This window comes from Cetorhinus maximus, chromosome 15 (assembly GCF_964194155.1).
Source record: "Cetorhinus maximus chromosome 15, sCetMax3.hap1.1, whole genome shotgun sequence".
In the NCBI taxonomy this organism is placed as follows: domain Eukaryota; kingdom Metazoa; phylum Chordata; class Chondrichthyes; order Lamniformes; family Cetorhinidae; genus Cetorhinus; species Cetorhinus maximus.
In genome coordinates this window covers 8,376,007-8,395,529 of record NC_135893.1, presented here as the reverse complement: position 1 = coordinate 8,395,529, position 19,523 = coordinate 8,376,007, and the positions used below count along the sequence as shown (strand labels likewise).

General features: G+C 41.1%; 1 protein-coding gene across 12 annotated transcripts in view; it reads right to left on the bottom strand.

Annotated features, from left to right (window-relative positions):
• The window catches only part of rerea (arginine-glutamic acid dipeptide (RE) repeats a), a 500,784-nt gene that overhangs the window by 25,971 nt on the left and 455,290 nt on the right, over positions 1-19,523 (bottom strand). For 6 of the 12 annotated variants that reach the window (XR_013578875.1, XM_078557838.1, XM_078557840.1 and 3 more), the window contains 6 exons: positions 15,868-16,027; positions 13,306-13,350; positions 11,671-11,763; positions 10,303-10,502; positions 9,254-9,415; positions 7,704-7,817 (listed from right to left, as the gene is read on the bottom strand). Coding sequence is in view for 11 of the 12 variants with exons in the window: in XM_078557838.1 (XP_078413964.1) it covers positions 7,704-7,817; positions 9,254-9,415; positions 10,303-10,502; positions 11,671-11,763; positions 13,306-13,350; positions 15,868-16,027 (774 nt within the window). In the remaining variant the exon portion in view is untranslated. The remainder of the gene's footprint in view (positions 1-7,703; positions 7,818-9,253; positions 9,416-10,302; positions 10,503-11,670; positions 11,764-13,305; positions 13,351-15,867; positions 16,028-19,523) is intronic. The other 6 variants (XM_078557841.1, XM_078557842.1, XM_078557847.1 and 3 more) reach the window with 3 other exon arrangements.

Below are 19,523 nucleotides of genomic sequence, written 5' to 3'. Positions count from 1 at the left end.
CACAGTGAAGCTATTTGATCAGCCAACACCACTGCTTTTCACAAGTTTTGTCTACACCACCAGTATGCTCCACCACAAAGGCAAAGCTGACACTGCACTTTATGGAAGCAAATGTTCTACCAAGTATGACATAAGAAGCACACAATTCCCATTTTTTTAACCACAGGAGGAGGGGAGGGGAGGTGCTGGTGCAGTGGCATTGTCACTGGACTAGTAATCTGGAGACCCAGGGTAATGATCTGGGGAGACAGGGTAATGATCTGGGGACCCGGGGTAATGATCTGGGGACCCAGGTTGGAATCTCACTACGGCAGATGGTGGAATTTGAATTCAATAAAAATATGGAATTAAAAGTCTAATGATGACCATGAAACCACTGTTGACTGTTGTAAAAACCCATCTGGTTCACTAATGCCCTTTAGGGAGGGAGATTTGCTGTCCTTACCTGGTCTGGTCTGGCCTACATGTAACTCCAGATCCACAGCAATGTGTTTGACTCTTAAATGCCCTCTGAAATGGCCTAACGAGCTACTTGGGCGTCTTATGAGGATAGGTTGGACAGGCTCCACTGGAGTTTAGAAGAGTAAGGGGCTGACTTGATTGAAGTATATAAGATCATGAATAGTCTTGACAAGGTGGATGTGGAAAGGATGTTTCCTCTTGTGGGTGAGTCCAGAACTAGGGGGCACTGCTTTAAAATTAGGTGTCGCCCTTGTAGGACAGAGATGGGGAGAAATGTTTTCTGAGGGTCTTGCGACTTTGGAACTCTGCCTCAGAAGGCAGTGGAGGCAGGGTCATTGGCTATTTTTAAGGCAGAGGTAGATTGATTCCCTTGCCTAACAAGAATCTAAGGTTATCGGGGGTAAATAAGAATGTAGAACTTGAAACACAAAGAGATCAGCCATGATCTTATTGAACGGTGGAGCAGGCTTGAGGGTTCCAGTTGGCCTACATCTGCTCCTATTTTGTATGTTCACTCAATTGTATCATACCATTAAAAAGTCAATAAAAAGGAATGAAACCGGACTGGCCACCTGGCATCAACCTAGGCACCAGAAATGGCAATCCCAGCCCTGTCGACCCTGCAAACTACAAAGTAACATATGGGGGCTTGTGCCAAAATTGGGAGAGCTGTCTCACCGGCTAGTCAAGCAACAGCTCGACATAGTCATACTCACAGAAATATACCTTATAGATAATGTCCCAGGCACCACCATCACCATCCCTGGCTATGTCCTGTTCCACCAGCAGGACAGAGCCAGAAGTGGTGGTGGCACAGTGCTATAAGTCAGGAGGAAGTTGCCCTGGGAGTCCTCAACAACCACCATGACACCAGGTCAAACATGGGCAAGGAGACCGACTGCTGATTACCATGCACCACTCCCCCTCAGCTGATAAGTCAGTGCTCCTCCATGTTGAGCACCACTTGGAACAAGTACTGAGGGTGGCAAGGGCGCAGAATGTACTCTAGGTGGGGGACTTCAATGTCCGTCAGCGGCTTGGTACCACCAGTAGAGACTGAGCTGGCTGAGTCCTGAAGGACATAGCTGCTAGACTGGGTCTGCGGCAGGTGGTGAGGGAATCAACAATAGGGAAAAACATACTTGACCTCATCCTCACCAATCTGCCTGCCACAGATGCATCTGTCCATGTTACACCGCACAGTCCTTGTGGAGACCAAGTCCTGTCTTCACATTGAGGATACTCTCCATCGTGTTGTGTAGCACTACCACTGTGCTAAATGGGATAGATTTCGAACAGTCCTGCAACTCAAGACTGGGCAACCATGAGGCACTGTGAGCCATCAGCAGCAGCAGAATTGCATTCAAACACAATCTGTAACCTCATAGCTCACCATGTTCCCCACTCTACCAGTATCACCAAGCCAAGGGATCAACTCTAGTTCAACAAAGAGTGCAGGAGGGCATGCCAGGAGCAGCACCAGGCACACCTAAAATGAGGTGTCAACCTGGTGAAGCTACAGGCTGACTTGAATGCCAAATAGCAGAGGCAACAAGTGATAGACAAAGATAAGCGATTCTACAGCCAACGGATCAGGTCTAAGCTCTGCAGTCCAGTCATGAATGGTGGTGGACAATTAAACAATTCACTGGAGGAGGCGGCTCCACAAATATCCCCATCCTCAACGATGGGGGAACCCAGCACATCAGTGCAAAAGATAAGGCTGAAGCATTTGTAACAATCTTCAGGCAGAAGGGCCAAGTGAGTGGTCCATCTTGGCCTCCTCCTGAGATCCCCAGCATCAAAGATGCCAGCCTTCAGCCAATTCAATTCACTCCACATATGATCAAGAAATCACTGAAGGCACTGGATACTGCAAAGGCTATGAGGCCTGACAATAGCACTGAAGATTTGTGCGTCAGAACTTGCCATGCCACCAACCAAGCTATTCCAGTGCAGCTACAACACTGACATTTACCCAAGTAATGTGGAAAATTGCCCAGGTATGTCCTGTCCATGAAAAGCAGGACAAATCCAACCAGCCAATTACCAACACATCAGTCTAGTTTTGATCATCAGTAAAGTGATAGAAGGGCTACTCAACAGTGCTATCAAGTGGCATTTGTTTAGCAATAACCTGCTCACTGACGCACTGTTTGGGTTCCATCAGGGCCACTCAGCTCCTGACCTCATTACAGCTTTGGCTCAAATGCGGACAAAAGAGCTGAACTCCTGAGGTGAGAGGTAGTGAGAGTGACTGCCCTCGACATCAAGGCTGCATCTGACCGAGTGTGGCATCAAGGAGCCCTAGCAAAACTGGAGTCAATGGGAATCAAGGAGAAAACGCTCCACTGGTTGAAGCCATACCTAGCACAAAAGATGATGGCTGTGGTTGCTGGAGGTCAATCATCTCAGTTCCAGGACATTACTGCAGGAGCTCCTCAGCGTAGTCTCCTAGGCCAAACTATCTTCAGTTGCTTCATCAATGATCTTCCTTCCATCATAAGGTCAGAAGTGGGGATGTTCGCTGATCTTTGCACAATGTTCAGCACCATCAGATAATGAAGCAGTCCATGTCCAAATGCAGCAAGGCCTGGACAATATCTAGGCTTGGGATGATAAGTGGCAAGTAACATTCATGCCACACAAGTGCCAGGCAATGACCATCTCCAACAAGAGAGAATCTAACTATCACCCCTTGACATTCAATGGCATTACCATTGCTGAATCCCTACTATCAATATCCTGGGAGGTTACCTTTGACCAGAATCTGAACTGGACTAGCCATAAAAATACTGTGGCTGCAAAAGCAGGTCAAAGGCTAGGAATCCTGCAGCGAGTAACTCACCTCCTGACTCCCCAAAGTCTGTCCACCATCTACAAGGCACAAGTCAGGAGTGTGATGGAATATTCTCCACTTGACTGAATGAGTGCAGCTCCAACAACACTCAAGAAGCTTCACACCATCCAGGATAAAGCAGTTCGGGTGGAAGTTCCAGGAATTTGACCCAGCGACAGTGAAGGAACGGCAATATAGTTCCACATCAGGATGATGACAAAGCAGCCCGCTTAATTGGCACTCCATCCACAAACATTCACTCCCTCCACCACCGACGGACAGTGGCAGTAGTGTGTATCATCTACAAGATGCACTGCAGGAACTCTCCTTGGATAGCACCTTCCAAAACCACAAACACCACCATCTAGAAGGACAAGGGCAGTAGACACATGGGAACACCACCACCTGCAAGTTCCCCTCCAAGACACTCACTATCCCGACTTGGAACTATATTGCCGTTCCTTCACTGTCCCTGGGTCAAAATCTTGGAATTCACTCCCTAACAGCACCCGGGGTGTACCTACACCACATGGGCTGCAGCGCTTCAAGAAAGCAGCTCATCACCACCTTTCTCAAGGGCAACTGGAGATGGGCAACAAATGCTGGCATTGCAAGCGACGCCCACATCCCGTGGATGAATAAAAGAAAAGGTCCATGCATGAAACAGCAAACGGGAAATTCAAAAATTGAAGTAAACCACAAATCAATCCAGCCTCATATTGGTCGTCTTAAAAACAAATATTTAGGACTCCATTTCTCTCCACAGATTGCTGCCTGACCTGCTGAGTATTTCCAGCATTTTTGTTCAGATTTCAGAATCCGCAGCATTTTGATTTTGTGTTTATGGTCCAGTATTGCTCTGGAGACCAGATAGTTGATTTCATTGCCCCGAGGACTGGGATTTCATAAAAAGATAAACGAAAACATGTAATGTCATCAGCAGTTTATCATTCCTTTCCTGTATAGAGCTGGAAACCCTGCTTTTTGAAGTTTGCCACAAAATGTCCATGAATGCAAAGTAAGAAAATCACAGCAACTCGTAATAGGTTCGCTAATTGTAAAAGTAAACTATTTATGTTAGGTAATAGTGAAGCTTTAAATATGATAAGTGGCATTGAAAATAGAGGCTGTAGCCCTTCGCTATCCCAATTAACAGTTGGTACTTCTGTACCAGGATACCTCTATGAAAACAACTTTGAAATTGTGTTTCAGACTGAACATCACAATTTTCTCCATCAATGACTTAGAAGTATTTTGCGTAAAATACATTACCTAGATTTTGAGCGAACAGCAAATGCATTTGCGAGCAGGGAACCGATTATATTTGCATATAAATATTAATATTTAAATTTCCAGTGGAGGTTAAAATTTCAATCTGGGTGTTTACATTCAAAAAGATGCAACTGCCTTTTCATCAACATAATGGTGACAGCTACACTTTAATCAGCTTGTCACTGTAACTAAAAAATCGTAGCTTAGACACAGCAAGTCTAATTAACCCAGATTTAGTTTACAAAACCCATGTTTCAATGCAAATATGAAGCAGATGGTGGGCCTTTTCTTTCCATTAAACAGTTCTGAAGCATTGCCATTTGCCACATATTTACACTGCCGAATCACACTTTCTATTCACCTCCAATCTATGGTCTTCAACCTCCCCTTACCCAAAGCTCTGGTTTGAAATGATATTATTTTTTCACTAAGATATCCATGGAATGTATAATTTAAAATCTGGAATATATAAAACAGCAAGTTAGTTTGGGGAAATTTGAAGTTGCATTTATGGTCATGTTGGGACTGAACATGACAAATAAGAGGGAATAAAACTGTAGCTCAATTTTAGGAGAATTTTTTTTAGAATATTATCTCTGGCATTCACTTTTTAAACAATGCCTGCTTGAGGTGGCCAAGACTTTTCTGATCACTTTCAACATTTCAGATCTCTATACAGCATTTTTTTTTTTGCTAGCTGAGAATTTAAGTACAGTTCATGTTTAAAGTGACATTACAGGATCCATGATGAGATGAACCTGCAATTTCTGTTATCTCTAATGGCAGACTCCAGTATAACTTCACTGTTGATATGTCTTCTTTGCGTTCTCTCGAACCAGTTCAATTCATTCGAAAATGCACATATTATTGCAGGTTTGCCCCACACTTCATTGATATTTCAGAAAATCACCAACATTAATTCTAGAATCTAAAACCAAGTGTATCACTGTCATTATGAGCCAACTACATGTGCCGACTGTCCTACATTCCATTCCATAGTAACAATACAACACTTCTGGAGCAATTACAGCACAAATTACATCGTAGAACAAACAAAATGCTAATTATTACAAGAAGTGCACACATTGCTGAACATTTACAACATTATTACTCTCTTTTGTGAATGTCAGAACCATGTCATTTCTCCATGCCTAATGAATCTAATAAATCGATTCAATTTTGTTTATATCAGCGCCCATTCAGGTTGCAACTACTGAGAGGAGTGGAAATTGGGTTAAATGGCCTGCACTATGCAATTTGTCCAAAATGTTATACTCCCTTCAAGTATACTCTTGAGAGTTTAAAAAGCAGCGAACATCATCATTCTTGAGTTCTGTCAGCTGGGACTAATGCTGGGTTCAAATTAACAACACAATAGTTGCTGGTCCTTGTAAAAACACATGGCCACGAAGGAATCAAGAAGAAGACCTCATAGTTTTCTGCAGATTGCTGGCAGAATAAATGACAACGCGTTGTTTGTAAATGTGGCAAATGTTTAGTAATTAGACTGTACATTTTGTCCAGATTACTCGCACCCTGCAGCAGCTCCATCCAGAGTCCTAAGGACCATTTTGTCTTTGGTTGTGCTGCATTTTCAAGAAAAACTGTACCTGTTCATCAGTCAATTATAATTTGATTTACAATAAGTTATCAACTCTGGAGTCATAAGCAATGGTTATATCAAATACGATACAGGATAGTGTGGGGCTACCTTTGTACAATTAATGTAAATGTTTCATTTTTTTTCTGGGTAAGTTACTGTGAGTCTTCTTTTGTTCAATCTGAGCTCATTTTTCCACTTCTTACCTTCATGGTTTTGTTGAATTTGTTTTAAAGTTATAAATTATTATGTAAAGTGTTGGTCTTTTGAGCTGTGCAGGCCAAAAGGATCCCAGGTCTGTGTAGAGTTAGCTGATCTTAGCGAGTGCGGCACTAGTGTTGCAACAATAAGCCTCAACATATCTGGATCAGGGAAGGAAACATCAGCTCGCCCTCTTGCTTCTGATTGTTATTTAACAACCCCTGCTTAAGTGTGTGTATGAGAAAATCTGGGGAGGACAGGATTGGAAAAGGTTGTGACCACCTCCATCCATAGAGCTACAACCTAATAAGGAGGTCCTTTAGTAAATGGGACTTTTCCTCCCAATGGGTCAGTAGGTAAATGCACTGCCCAGAGTGGCAGTGAACCCTACAGAGCAGGAAGGTGCCACTGTCTGGCCTATCAGTTGAGTGTCCTTAATCATGGGAATGTTAACTACAATTGACCAGTGTCCCAGGGCTGATGTCCCAAATTCACACTAGAGCGTAAACATAAGGGCAAAATATTTTTTGTCTATAATATAATAAAAGGGCTGCATCTGAAATGCTTTAACCTGCAAGGCTATGGACCAGATGCTGGAAAGTGGGATTAAAATGAGTGGCTAGTTTCTTTTTTCTCTTTTTGGCCAGTGCAGACACAATGGGCTGAATGGCCTCTTTCTGCAACTCAACTTTTTCCATGGTGGTTCTATGGCTGGATTCTGGCCACAATCACAAAATTATTTTCAACTTTGGCAAGTTTTGATTTTGACAGGTTGGAGAGGACCTGGGATCATGTGTGCCAACGACACAAAGGAAGACATAGATTAAACCTTAAGTGGTTCTTTTTTTCCTACAGAAAAATAGATCTGTGAAACAGGATGCCAGATTGTGTAGGAGGTGCTGATTCATTCTGCAAATTCAAGAGAGAACCAGACCAGTTTTCTAACTATGTCAGAGTTTACATTATACAAGAGGTGGTTGAGTCATGGTCAATGTGGTCTCCCAGGCTAACTTGCAACACCTGAGCAAATAAAGAAGAATTTTGCAGGTTTTTCCTGATGAGGGATTTTGAACTGGTTTTCACCTCTCCCATGGCGACCACAGGGCACCGAGGTGGAAGGTCTCTTGGCCTGATGCATGAGGCATCACAACCTTGTATGGAACAGGTTACATGTCCAATGTTTGTATTCAAAAGGTTACCAATGGCTTTTGATGTTGCTTGGAAACAGGTACATTGCACATTTGGAAATGAGGCAAAGTGCTTCATTTAATACAAATTAATGATGTAATGATAATTGAGTAATAGTTGATCTTGTGGCCAAGTACGTACCTGCGTTTTGGATTTCTTTGCATTTAATCTTTCCGATTCTTCTGTATCAGAAGCAGCCTTTTCTCTTTGGCGTTTGGCACTCTTTGATGGTGATGATACATCATCCTTTGATCTCTATGGTTCAAAAACATTGAGAACAGCATTAGCACAAGCAGAACAACACCATTACTAAGTTAACAAACGATGTCAATCAGTAAGAAAATACTGCAGTATTGCCACAATTTATTTTAAGAAGAACTTTCTAAATGAGGAACTTTTAAGGAAAAACAATTTTTACTTTAACTTGGGGCACAATGTGGGCAGGGTGAGTGGCAAGCCTGGGCCATTTTAAACTGTAGGTCCTGCCCAAACCTGGCAAGAATCACTACCTCCGTGGTGGACACAAGTGGGATTTCTGATAGCAGGAGGCCATTACAGGGAACCCAAGAAGATATTCTCTGATTATGAAGGTAAATTGGGGGATTGGAAGGCAACTGTGGTTGGGAGGAGCCTGTGGGAGAGAAGCTCATGATCTTGTGAGGCCTGGAGGAATACTCCTGCTCCACAATGAAATCATTATAATTTTTTAGAAATTACACTGCTGGGCCTCGTCTGGCTTCGACCCACCTGTCACCCGTTTTCTAGGAAAGTTGCCTTACTGTGCATTAAAATGGCGTTGGCTTCCTATTTATTTCACAGGGCTACAAATTTGCATCCTGATGAGGCCACAGAGTTAAAGTAGCGGCAGGTGGGAGCAAAGTGTGAATGAGGTAGTAAGTAACAGGCCCTATTTTGAATCCCCACACGCCACATTCTACTCAGATGCAGGAGTTAAAATCAGGACTACTAATATTTTTCATCAATATTATGATACTCAAATGTTTTATTCACCCTGATTTTTCAGTGTCCACAGACACAGGTACAAGTTCTAGCCCTACCACTATGAGAATTAATGAGCGAACACTCCACTCATTATCTCAAAGAACATTTGATTTTCACCAAAGAATATGCCAGAGACAGCACACCACCACTGGGGCATATACTACTGATACAATTCCAAAACATTTGACCTCCCACAATTCATCAGCATAAATGACAACATACATTAGACACCAGATATATCACTGGTTGATGAATCTTTGTTGTTTGATGTTTTCTTTTCCATAAAATATTAAATTGAAAAGAATTGTGGCATTCAGACCAAAGGAGATCAACTAATATATTTTTTCAAACAGGAAAAAGACCTATAGTACATGAAACACAATCACTGCAACACTACAGTAAATGTTGAAGTATTAGTCACTGATTTGATATCATTCATAATGGCAAGTTGTTACATAAAACCTGAAACAACAAATTCCAGCCTCATTTCAAATTTCAGTAGATTTTTAAAAATATGGCCTGTAAAATGATTTAAGATAAAAATGTATTTTCTGCTGTTTCTCAGAATATGGATGGCGCCAGTTCTAAAGCCTGTCTCTCTCTCTCTAGCCTCAAAACAGGTCCCTTCTTGGTGGCTGTGACAATGTAGTATGTAATTGCTTTCACTATGACGATTATCAGAACATTACCTTGCTGGACTTTTTCATAGAGTCTGCTTTGCTATCATTACTGGATGTGCTGGCAGCACTGGGAGAATTACGGCCGCTGGACCTGATGTCTTCATTGATAGGTGAGGCTCTACCGTCAGGACTGGCTGTCTGCTTTTTACGACCACTGCGCAGTGAAGACATCTAATTGACAATAAAATTATTATTAGACCCACATGGATTGGGGTGATTAATAATTCATAAGTGCTTTTATAACAGAGCTAGCTTCCAATTAATATTTTCTAGTTAATTACTGGTAAATGTTGGTGGTTGAGATTTCATTTGCAATCCTTTTCCTTTTAATAAGAAAGCCAGTACACTAATTTTGAGGGTGCAGGCTTCCTTTCTGCATGCACAAAGGAATTACATAATTACTTTGATAAGACCAGCTCTTACAATCTGAGCACTTTGCCTAATCCTACTGTAACTGCCATTATCACAGCTTTTTTAACCTGATTCACTGTTTTATTTAAACGAGCAAAACAAACCTTGTACCCAGGTACTTTTATCAGGAATGCTGTGTAGATCAGAATCAAGTTTGTTTTTAAAGTCCAACACATTGCTGTATGTTTTTCAAGTTCCCAGCATTTCACCACCTGTGACTAGGGCAATAAGTGTTTCTCGTTGCAAAACTGAACTTGACCTTTATTGTTTTAACAGGCGTCTCTCGGTGTTCATATTGAATGACAATGGTCTCCTAAAAATTTGAAATATAGAATATCCAATAGAGAACATTTCATTTATGCTACATGGATAAAATAACACCACTAAATCATAACCGCCTGGTGTCATCCAGGCTGCATGATCTAAATGTTATTTCTGCGTGAGATGATGCATGTAGCTGCGTGCCATACTGCATCACATGACTAAGTTTGAGAAGGCAACAAATTAGAGTACATGTTGGTGCTAAAATGCATTGCAGGATTTCAAAGAATACTGCTGAACTACTCACCACATCTGCATCACATCGATTCTGTATAAATTTAGTCTTTTACAAAGGCAAAAATGAAAGAAAGAATAATGACTCATACCGAGCCCCTACTCCTTCTGGTCCTCATGCTATGTTTCCCACTGAGTCCATCTTCTTCTTCTTTGACTGGTTTAAACATAAATGGTGGTGGATCCACTGGTTTATCGATAGGTGGCAACTCTGCGTACTTCTTGAAGTGAATCCGACACTCTGTGCACAGTAATATGTTGTCTCTTCCTCCGTGGTGCCAGTCTTTGGATGCTGATTTTAAAAAAATATATATTTTCTACTACCAATCTAAAAAATGCAGTTCACATTCTGAACATTCTCCACTACAATGACCCAATTTGGTTATACATTGTTAAATATTTGCATCAAGAATGGTAAGAAAGCTGTACAAATCAGATTAATTCTCATTGTAGTTCTGCAGTGGAGCGTACTGAAGGCAATGCGCAGAGCCATGCAATGATGAGGCACTGAATTTTGATTCTCCCTCTTTCACCACACCACCACCACCCCTCCCCTAAATTTGCTGTTCCTTACCGCAGCAGTGCTGTTCTAGAGTGGAACAGAGTTGAGGCCAGGGAGAGAGGAAGGAAAACACAGGGGAGTTTTCTTCCTCCAGTACTATACACTACTTATTGGTTGAATAGAGTACAATAGTCCAAATCATCTTCTCAATGCAGAGTGTGTAAGGAGAGGGGAGAACATTAAGGCTTTTCTTTTCCTCCAAATCTAAATTAATTCCATTAGGTGTTCCCATCCATTACATAATTCTATGAAAGCATATGAATGCAGGGTTTAAAGAAACAAACATTAATTGGTCACAGTTTGAAAATAGCATTTCACCACCAGAATGGCGTTACAGAAATGGGGAACTACTTACTCAGTAATTACCTCCATTTGTATCTTTCCAAAATAAAATGACACTCTGCTGCCTGTATCTTTGCATTTCCAAGGAAAATAATTGTGCTCTGCTGCCCATGTTACAGTGCAAACATTACGCAGCTGCTAGCCAAGGTGGTATTATTACAGAGTACTTTCCCCACAATACTGGTAACAGGAGGACCAGTTGAGGTTACCACCGAGTGCTGCATCAAAACTGGGGAGAGGGAGAGAAAAGGAATGGTGGCGGTTTGTTTCTAAGTAAGCAAATCACGCCAGCAATATCATGAATTGGATACACTTGCACAGGTTCTCCTTCTCTCACAGGTGCACCTGCACCAACATTTGCATAATGAAACTGATTGCACACAAGGTTTCTAAGGAGCCCAGTAAATACATATTTAAGTAAAAACCTAGAGGTGACTGTTGGCTAGCGCCCAGCAACATTTAAATGTACATATATTGTCACTTTAAAAAAAATATAGCAACTGGACAAGTGTCTCTCATTACTTCTCAGGGCATGAATAATAAAAAGAAAACATACTGGTGGTGAAACAATGGCGACAGGCGTAGCCCTTCAGCTCCTGTTCACTGTCTTCACTGTCAAAGTCATCCTCGCTGGCTGAGCTGAGATCCACTGTGGGAAAAAAAAAAATTCTAAAAATGAACACTTTGCCAAACGGCTTGCAGCAAATGGTTGCAGACAATACATTTTATTGTTTGGGTGGATATCAAGGAGTATTTGAGTTTTACAAAGCTGTGAAGGTACGTAGTCAGTATTTTGAGTGGTTTGTTAAAAATAAATTTGAAACTAGACTGTAGGATATTTGTCACGCCAGAATTTTTAAGATATTTTACTCAAGCTGCACATTCGTTCATTTACTCAAAATATGTTTCTATACATTGTAAGTTATGTTTTTCACTGTTTGTTTTATTTGCAATGTAGGAATTGCAACTGTTAATGCAAATTCTACAATTTTTTCCACAAAATAAACAGCAGTGTATTGCTTTCCTTCTGCGCAGACCTTCTCAATTTGGAATATTTTAATATGGTTTTAACGGTGGGTCCCCAGATGGGTGAAAATTTGGAAAAAAAGCAGTGAAATGAAAACCACACAATGATGTCATTCTATTATTGAATGTCTAGTTTTATATCAAGCATCAAATGAATGCAATGGAAGCTGCTTTGCATGATTCTTTTCAAAGGAAAATGTTATTTTCTGTGCAGCCAGCTCATGGCCCCTTAGCAGTGTCCAAAGTACAGACCCTTGAGCTAACCATTTCACTAGTTAATGCTCGTAACTATTTTGCATTAATGCAGGAGTCAGAAGATCTGCCAACTGTGAGCAGTATGGATCTAGGAACAGTTTATGTCCTGGAAATAAACTGAAAATAGTCTTTGTGAACAAAGAGTGCAAAAAAAATCTATCTGAAACAGGTACTACCCTTTTCCCCTGTGAGGTCTATGAAGGAGGACAAGGATAGGAATGTGACGTGAACATCATCTCCAAGTTCCTTGCTAAGTCACACATCATCCTGACTTGTACACATATTGCTGTTCTTTCATTACGACTGGGTTAACATTCTGGAATGCCCGAACTAGCACCAATGTGCGAGCACCATCACAAAAGGACTTTAATGGTTCCAGATGGTCCACCAACACCTTTTAGGGAAACCTGACTGGCAAATGTGACCTTGTCAGGGTTTCCCATTTCCCAACAACAAATGAAGAAAAACTGCAAACCCCCCAAATGGGAATTCTAGCTTTCTTTTTGAAAAAGAGAAATAAGTACAAATGCAAGTACAAGATTTATATCTAAATAAAAAAATCAGCTTTTATTTGTCACAGACCTGGCTTAATCTTTTAGGTCCGTGCTAACACTAAGTTTTAATTTAGAAGTATAAATTAGCATGCCTGTTTTCTTACTTATGCCACTGCTTAATTAGGATTTACACACTGCATTTAATAGTGCTACAATAATAAAAGCAATGTCAAAATCCCATTTCTCAAATGCTTGGTCCTTACTTATCCACTTGGTGCAAATTTTAACAAAACTGATCCACTTTCCAAAGTAGTGGCCTTGCTATTGTTAAATGCACAAAAACATTCACTCTCTCCACCACTGACGAACAGTAGCAGCAGTGTGTACCATCTACAAGATGCGCTGCAAAAACTCACCAAGGTTCCTTAGGCAGCACCTTCCAAACCCACGACCGCTACCATCTAGAAGGACAAGGGCATCAGACATGTGAACACCACCACATGGAAGTTCCCCTCCAAATCACTCACCATCCTGACTTGGAACTACATTGCCATAGCTTCACTATCGCTGGGTCAAAATCCTGGAACTCCTTCCCTAACAGCACTGTGGGAGTACCTACACCACAGGGACTGCAGCGGTTCAAGAAGGCAGCTCACCACCAACTTCTCAAGGGCAATTAGGGATGGGCAATAAATGCTGGTCTAGCTAGCAACACACACATCCCGTAAATGAATTAAAAAAATGTCACATCAACTCCATTGTAAAGCAACAAGCCATCACAATGTCACAGGATTTGCCAAGTGTGAAGGACTAAGGCCTCAAACTGTATATTTTTTATAAAATATATCCTGATGGTTATTTCTGAAATTTTAAAAACTAAATAAAGATCCTTAAAATGGCTCAATCTATGTCTGACCCCTGAACAAAAAGATCTACTTGGCAGTATCGGGGAAACTCGCACATTGTTATCCCTTGGGAGACATTAATGACCCCCTGTGCACTGCACAGGCCTAATTAAAAGAGAGCTATACAAAGGCCATCTGCATTTCATAACCTAGGCTGACCAACAGGAATCTGTTCGTCTGCTAAGACAAAGGACCTCGCAACCTTCCTTTCATTTCTTAATGGTTGAGACATTTAACAATTTCAGGGAGCCAGACGGGGGATACGCATCCTTTGTCAAAGGCAGTGTGAAGAGGTGGGAGTCATGTAACATGAGCCTCTGGCTTGTGGAACCAGAAATATCACCTTGCTGAACTGCTAAGCTCAGTCTGCTATTTACCATCTAATTGGGAGCCTCATAGAAAAGGAGCTCTGCCCAGGTTGAACACCTGGCCCCATCTATACTGCTTCTGCTGGAACTTCTGTACCAACGCCTGCAAGACTGATTCATTTCTGCGTGCCTACCCCATTGCGTGAAGTCAACATCACCGGAAAAGTGAATTCCACAACAATGGTATTCAGCCCACCGGCCTCTGCGAAGGAATACCTCATTGGACTTTGATTCTGGACTCTGGATCCCTCATGGACCAATGTTTATTTTTCTGTAGTCTCTGTGCTGTAAATACTTACTTTCTCTATTCCCCTTTTTTACTGTCCAAGTGTGGAGGTGACGTTTCAACTCTCCTCCCATGTTTTGAGTGTGTGTAAATAAACTAACCCTTTGAGTTCATCCTTCATCCTATCTAGAGTTTGCTGTGGGGTTATTACCAGAAAATTGGACCACACAAAAGCCGAGGGGTTGGGACACACGCCACTGATCATGAAGAGGGAAACAAATCAAAACACCTTTCTGTTTACAGACAGGTGATGAGAGGAGAAATTAGTATTGTTTAAATTAGCCCCCCTCCTGTCCGTAACAAAAGCTTTCACAACATTTTGGCGTAGGTCAATGCTACCATTGCGTACTGCTCACCAGCCAGCCAGGATATAGTGGCCAAACAAAATACGTACTCTAGCTCCTCTGGAATTCAGAGTACTGTACTGACCTGCATGCACAATATTTATAATGCAATGTGCATCTACCCACATTTACATGGAAATATTCTGAGTTTCAGAGAAAGCTAGAGTATGAAGCATGTCACCGGTATAACCCAGTTGGCATTCAGAAGGTGCTCAAAAGAATACTGTTCTCATAAATGGGACATAAGGAGTGCAACTTTGGCATCATTGTGTTTTATCTTCCGTCACCTCCCACAAATTTCTAAATGCAAAACTGATGTGAGGAACTGAGCTCCATCACGGGCAAAGGGACACTATTAAAATGCTACTTTACATTTTCCAGCATTTCTTGCCCTAATGATTGTTGGTGTCAGCAATATTTAATTAAGTCCATTTAAGAGTTATTAATGTGCTTTTAGAACTGAGTGCAACAGTTTAAGACTTTTGCAATGGCTGTGACCACTTCTGTGGTTTAAAACATTACATAAACAAACAAATGCAGAAGAAATGCATTTGTCACTTATAGTATAAATAGCACTATTAGCTTTCACTGAAAAAAACACGGAAGCTATCTGTATATTTAATTTTCACTGCTTTTAATAAGCATTAATATTTGCAACGCAAATCCCAGCTTTTATGTCAATGAATACTGAGAATTTCAAATTTATTTCTAGAATTTGAAATGCAAATATGGTATTTAGGTATGTTTAGTACTAATGAATATTCAGATGCAAAAACTTAATGGGTCGACTTGTGTCAAACTATTGAGAACTGAAACAACTGTTGTGGTTTAAGCTCTAGCCACTGAGTTGCTTGAAACTTAAAGATTTTTTTTACTTTAAAGCCACAGGTTACTTTTGGCCATCATGTTTTCCCCAGCTCATAGTTGTATAAATTCAGAATCTACCATGCTAATTAGAAATCAATCTAAAGCAACTGGTTGGAACGGTTTGGATAATTAGCTAATTGTATAACTTGTCTAGCCCCTTATGCATTCTCTCTTCAAAACTCTAACCATCAATATGACCAGAACTTACAGAATTCACCAGATGGTGGTCGAGATGGATTCACTGGGGTTGTCGCAGTGCGTGTTTTAATTCTTCTAAATACCGCCTGTCTCCGATGTCTACGATGAGCACGAGAGCTGGCCGCTTCAGGAGTCTTTTTCCAATAGTAATAAAACGTCACCAGCTCACCCTGTAACAAAACAGAATACTGGTCCATAACATCGCTTACACTGAAGCACCATCCTAGGTCTGGCAACCATTACTACTAATGGATATAAATGAAAAGCACAATTTCTACACAAGCTCAAAAAGTGCCCACTGCAGAATTCCAGTTTATAAGTGAGTGATTATCATGGCCAGTGAGTGACTTAACTGGGGATCATTTTTGTTGATAATTAGGTGGGAACAGACATTGAAAATCCCCATTCTGTGATCGTTAGTAGTCTCTATTTGAAACTGAACCTATGGATTTTGGTTGAAATTCTATTGGCTCCCACTGTGACTTTCTTAAAGTCAAATAGCCTGTTGAGCCCAAGATTGCCCACTTTCTCGAGAATCCTTCAAACACACCCTCGCAACTTCGGCAGAAGTAGTTGAAAAAAGTTGTGCAAAAAATATTTGTCCTAAATCACCAGGCCTCTGCATTTTTACCAGTTAATGATTTATATTCAATATGCAGCAATTAGAAATGCTCCATAGAAAACTCTCTTCGTAATCAGGAAAGCTTTTCCAGTATTATGTGGTTTAAGAGTGTAATGCTCAAAAATGCTAAATTATCCCCAGGCACTGAAGATTAAGTATTTTGTGCTTCAATTTCCTTTGACAGCACAAACTAGATGTAACCTAAAGTGCAGGGTGTGAATTGAGTTCCAAATGAATGTTTCATTTAACCTCTAAAACCTGTTATTTTTGTCTTCAGGGTAACAGTGGCCCTTTTTCACAAACCTTTAGGATGTGCAACCAGAAACACAAATTCCGTTTCTCTAGTCCAAAAAGTACAATGAAATCTGAGATACTTTAGGGCTTGAACTGAGATTCCCTTCACATAGTGGTGGTCTGGAAGCTACAGACCCAGAAAAAAATGAGAGGTGCACACTGCCCAGTTCGTAATGAATTTGGGAGTGGGGACCTAAAACAGGTGTAAGGATCCCAATCATCATACTCAAGGGGCATAACACGTGTTTCTGACGGGCACCCTGGACGCTTAGAAGTCGCTGGTTGCCAAATTAGCAACTCACGGGGCAGATTTGATATGGAAATTGATCCCTCCAGCGTTAACATCTTATCCAAAAACAAGCATGCCGGGGTTCAATTTTCTCTCTCAGCAGCTTCACAAAAGTGGGTGTTTGTGGAGATGGTGATGCTCATCTCCATTTCTCTGCTCTTCCTCCTCCAAAGTCAGTGAGTAGGAAATTTGTCTTGAACACTGACTCAAAACAGGTGATAACTCCTGATGTTTAATTCCAGTGATGGCAATGGAGCTGAATATCCCATACTCTGTAATAACAGTGACTGATCAATATCACTCGTTTCGTGCCACCGCCTGAATTGAATTTCAAGCCCACTGACTCTTTCTGGCCCATATTTACTTGGAACACTGCCAGCCACCAGTAACACTGTAATTAACACCAAAACTTTCCAGATTGGACACTTGTACTGTACTTCAGCATACTGACTAGCATTCGATGAAAAAAAATTACCTCAATAAGTGTAAAAATTTTTGTTATCATCCTAAAAATTCCAAGTAAACTGATTAAGTGGTAAACTGACATGTAACCCCAACACCTTTTGTGCAGGGAATAAAAGAGCAAAACTCACAGAAGAAAAGGTAGAAACTGGATTTGAAAATCCAGTCCAGATTTCATAAACTATCCTGCTTTGCATCAGTGTTCAGGGATTAAGAGTCCATGTAGGTTGAAGTGCAGTGAATCAAATGGATTAGGAACCACACACTGGTAACTGTATGGGCGGCAGTGTTCATGCATAAACAAAAGAACATGCCGGTCTGGTTGCATAAAGGAACAAATGGGAGCAAAATGGTTCCCAGTTTCAGCGTGTGCATAGTCAACTGAATGTTAATCAAAACATGCTCCGGAGTCTACAGTGGCCAAAGCTACTGTGGAAATCAATACTTTGCTGAAAGATTGGCACAAGCAAATCATTGATCAAAGATCCTTTCCCAAGAAGTCAAGCAAGCAAATTAACTGCTGCTTTTCTGTGTACAAACTAACAAGCATAAATGTTATTGGCAAGAGCAGCTTGTAATGATTACCAAGTTTCCATTGATATCACAGGTTGATAGCATTGTCACGGTGCAGAAGGAGGCCATTCGGCCTATCATGTCTGCACCAGCTCTCCAAATGAGCATTGTGGTTTAGTGCCATTCTCCTGCCTTTTCCACGTAAACCTCCACATTGGTTCTATTCAAATAATCATCTCCTGCCCTCTTGAATGCCTCAGTGCAGCGCAGCATACCATTCCCCCTATTGTCAACTTGGTTTCCTCTCCTGCCTCCTGTATTCTGATCAAATTCTGGTCACTTGTTTTAACACGTACATAACAACAGCTATTATTAACTGAATAAAATGTTAACTACCTTACGTGAAAGCACCTATTTGCTTTACACCCAATCACTATCAGCTCCATGAAACATTCAATACAGAGTACAAGCACCAGTTGTGTGTTTTGTACAGTGCCAGGTTTTTATTGCCCTGGGTAAACAAAGGCTTAACACCATGCAGGAACCCATAATTTACAACCAAAAGCAGTAGTGGCACAAATTATGCCAGTTACATGCATCATAGCTCACTGCAAAATTGCAGAACCAATGTAAAGTGATATTAATTCAAAAAAAAACAAATATGCACCACCAGAATTGCTTTTGGGTTTATACCCTTAATTGAACACACTAATATTGTCCTGAGGTTGTGGCATTGACCTCATTCAGTTCATTCTTATTTGAATTTGTTTTCTAATTGCAGCAGGTTACAGTACATTGCAAACAACATGTACTTTACCTCAATGATGTGCATTATATACAAAGCAACTATACAGTTGTGGATATGTTGCAGACAATGATGACTGTTTCTGCAGCTACTTACAGCAATTCGTTGGGTGCTAGTGGTAAATGCTAATATTGGTTGCAGAAAAGCATTCTTGTGTTAATTAGTTAGCTTTTCATCAGCCCCTTGTGGCTCTCTTCCACTACCATCCCCAATCTCCACCCACTCCACCCACCAGCCGCCTTACTACTAGTTCTTGTGCTTTTCTGTTTATACTTATTTAAGGAGTGTTGATGTTGCGGTTATTGATTGTTGGCAACAGCCCAGGAAGAGAGACCAAATCTGGAAAAAACCTCAGCTGGTTCTGACATGGTAAGCAATAATTCTCTCCCACCCCCAGCCCCTTACCCACCACAGACTGGGTCATTTTCTCACAAGCTGTAACAAGAAAAAGTGCAAGAGCTTTTCCCTTATTGGAATTTCTCATGGTCAATATGAGCCAGTATATTGAGGGGATATTGTGAAAAAGACACCAAACTGCACATTTACTTCTGAACCATATTGGGACTTCAGGGTTCCATGAGCGCAAGCAGGAGGTGCTAAGGTCATTGGCCCAGTAGTTTTATTTTAAGCTGAGTCTTGACATCAATCAATTACGGTGCTCGCACTTCTGTGCCAAAAGTT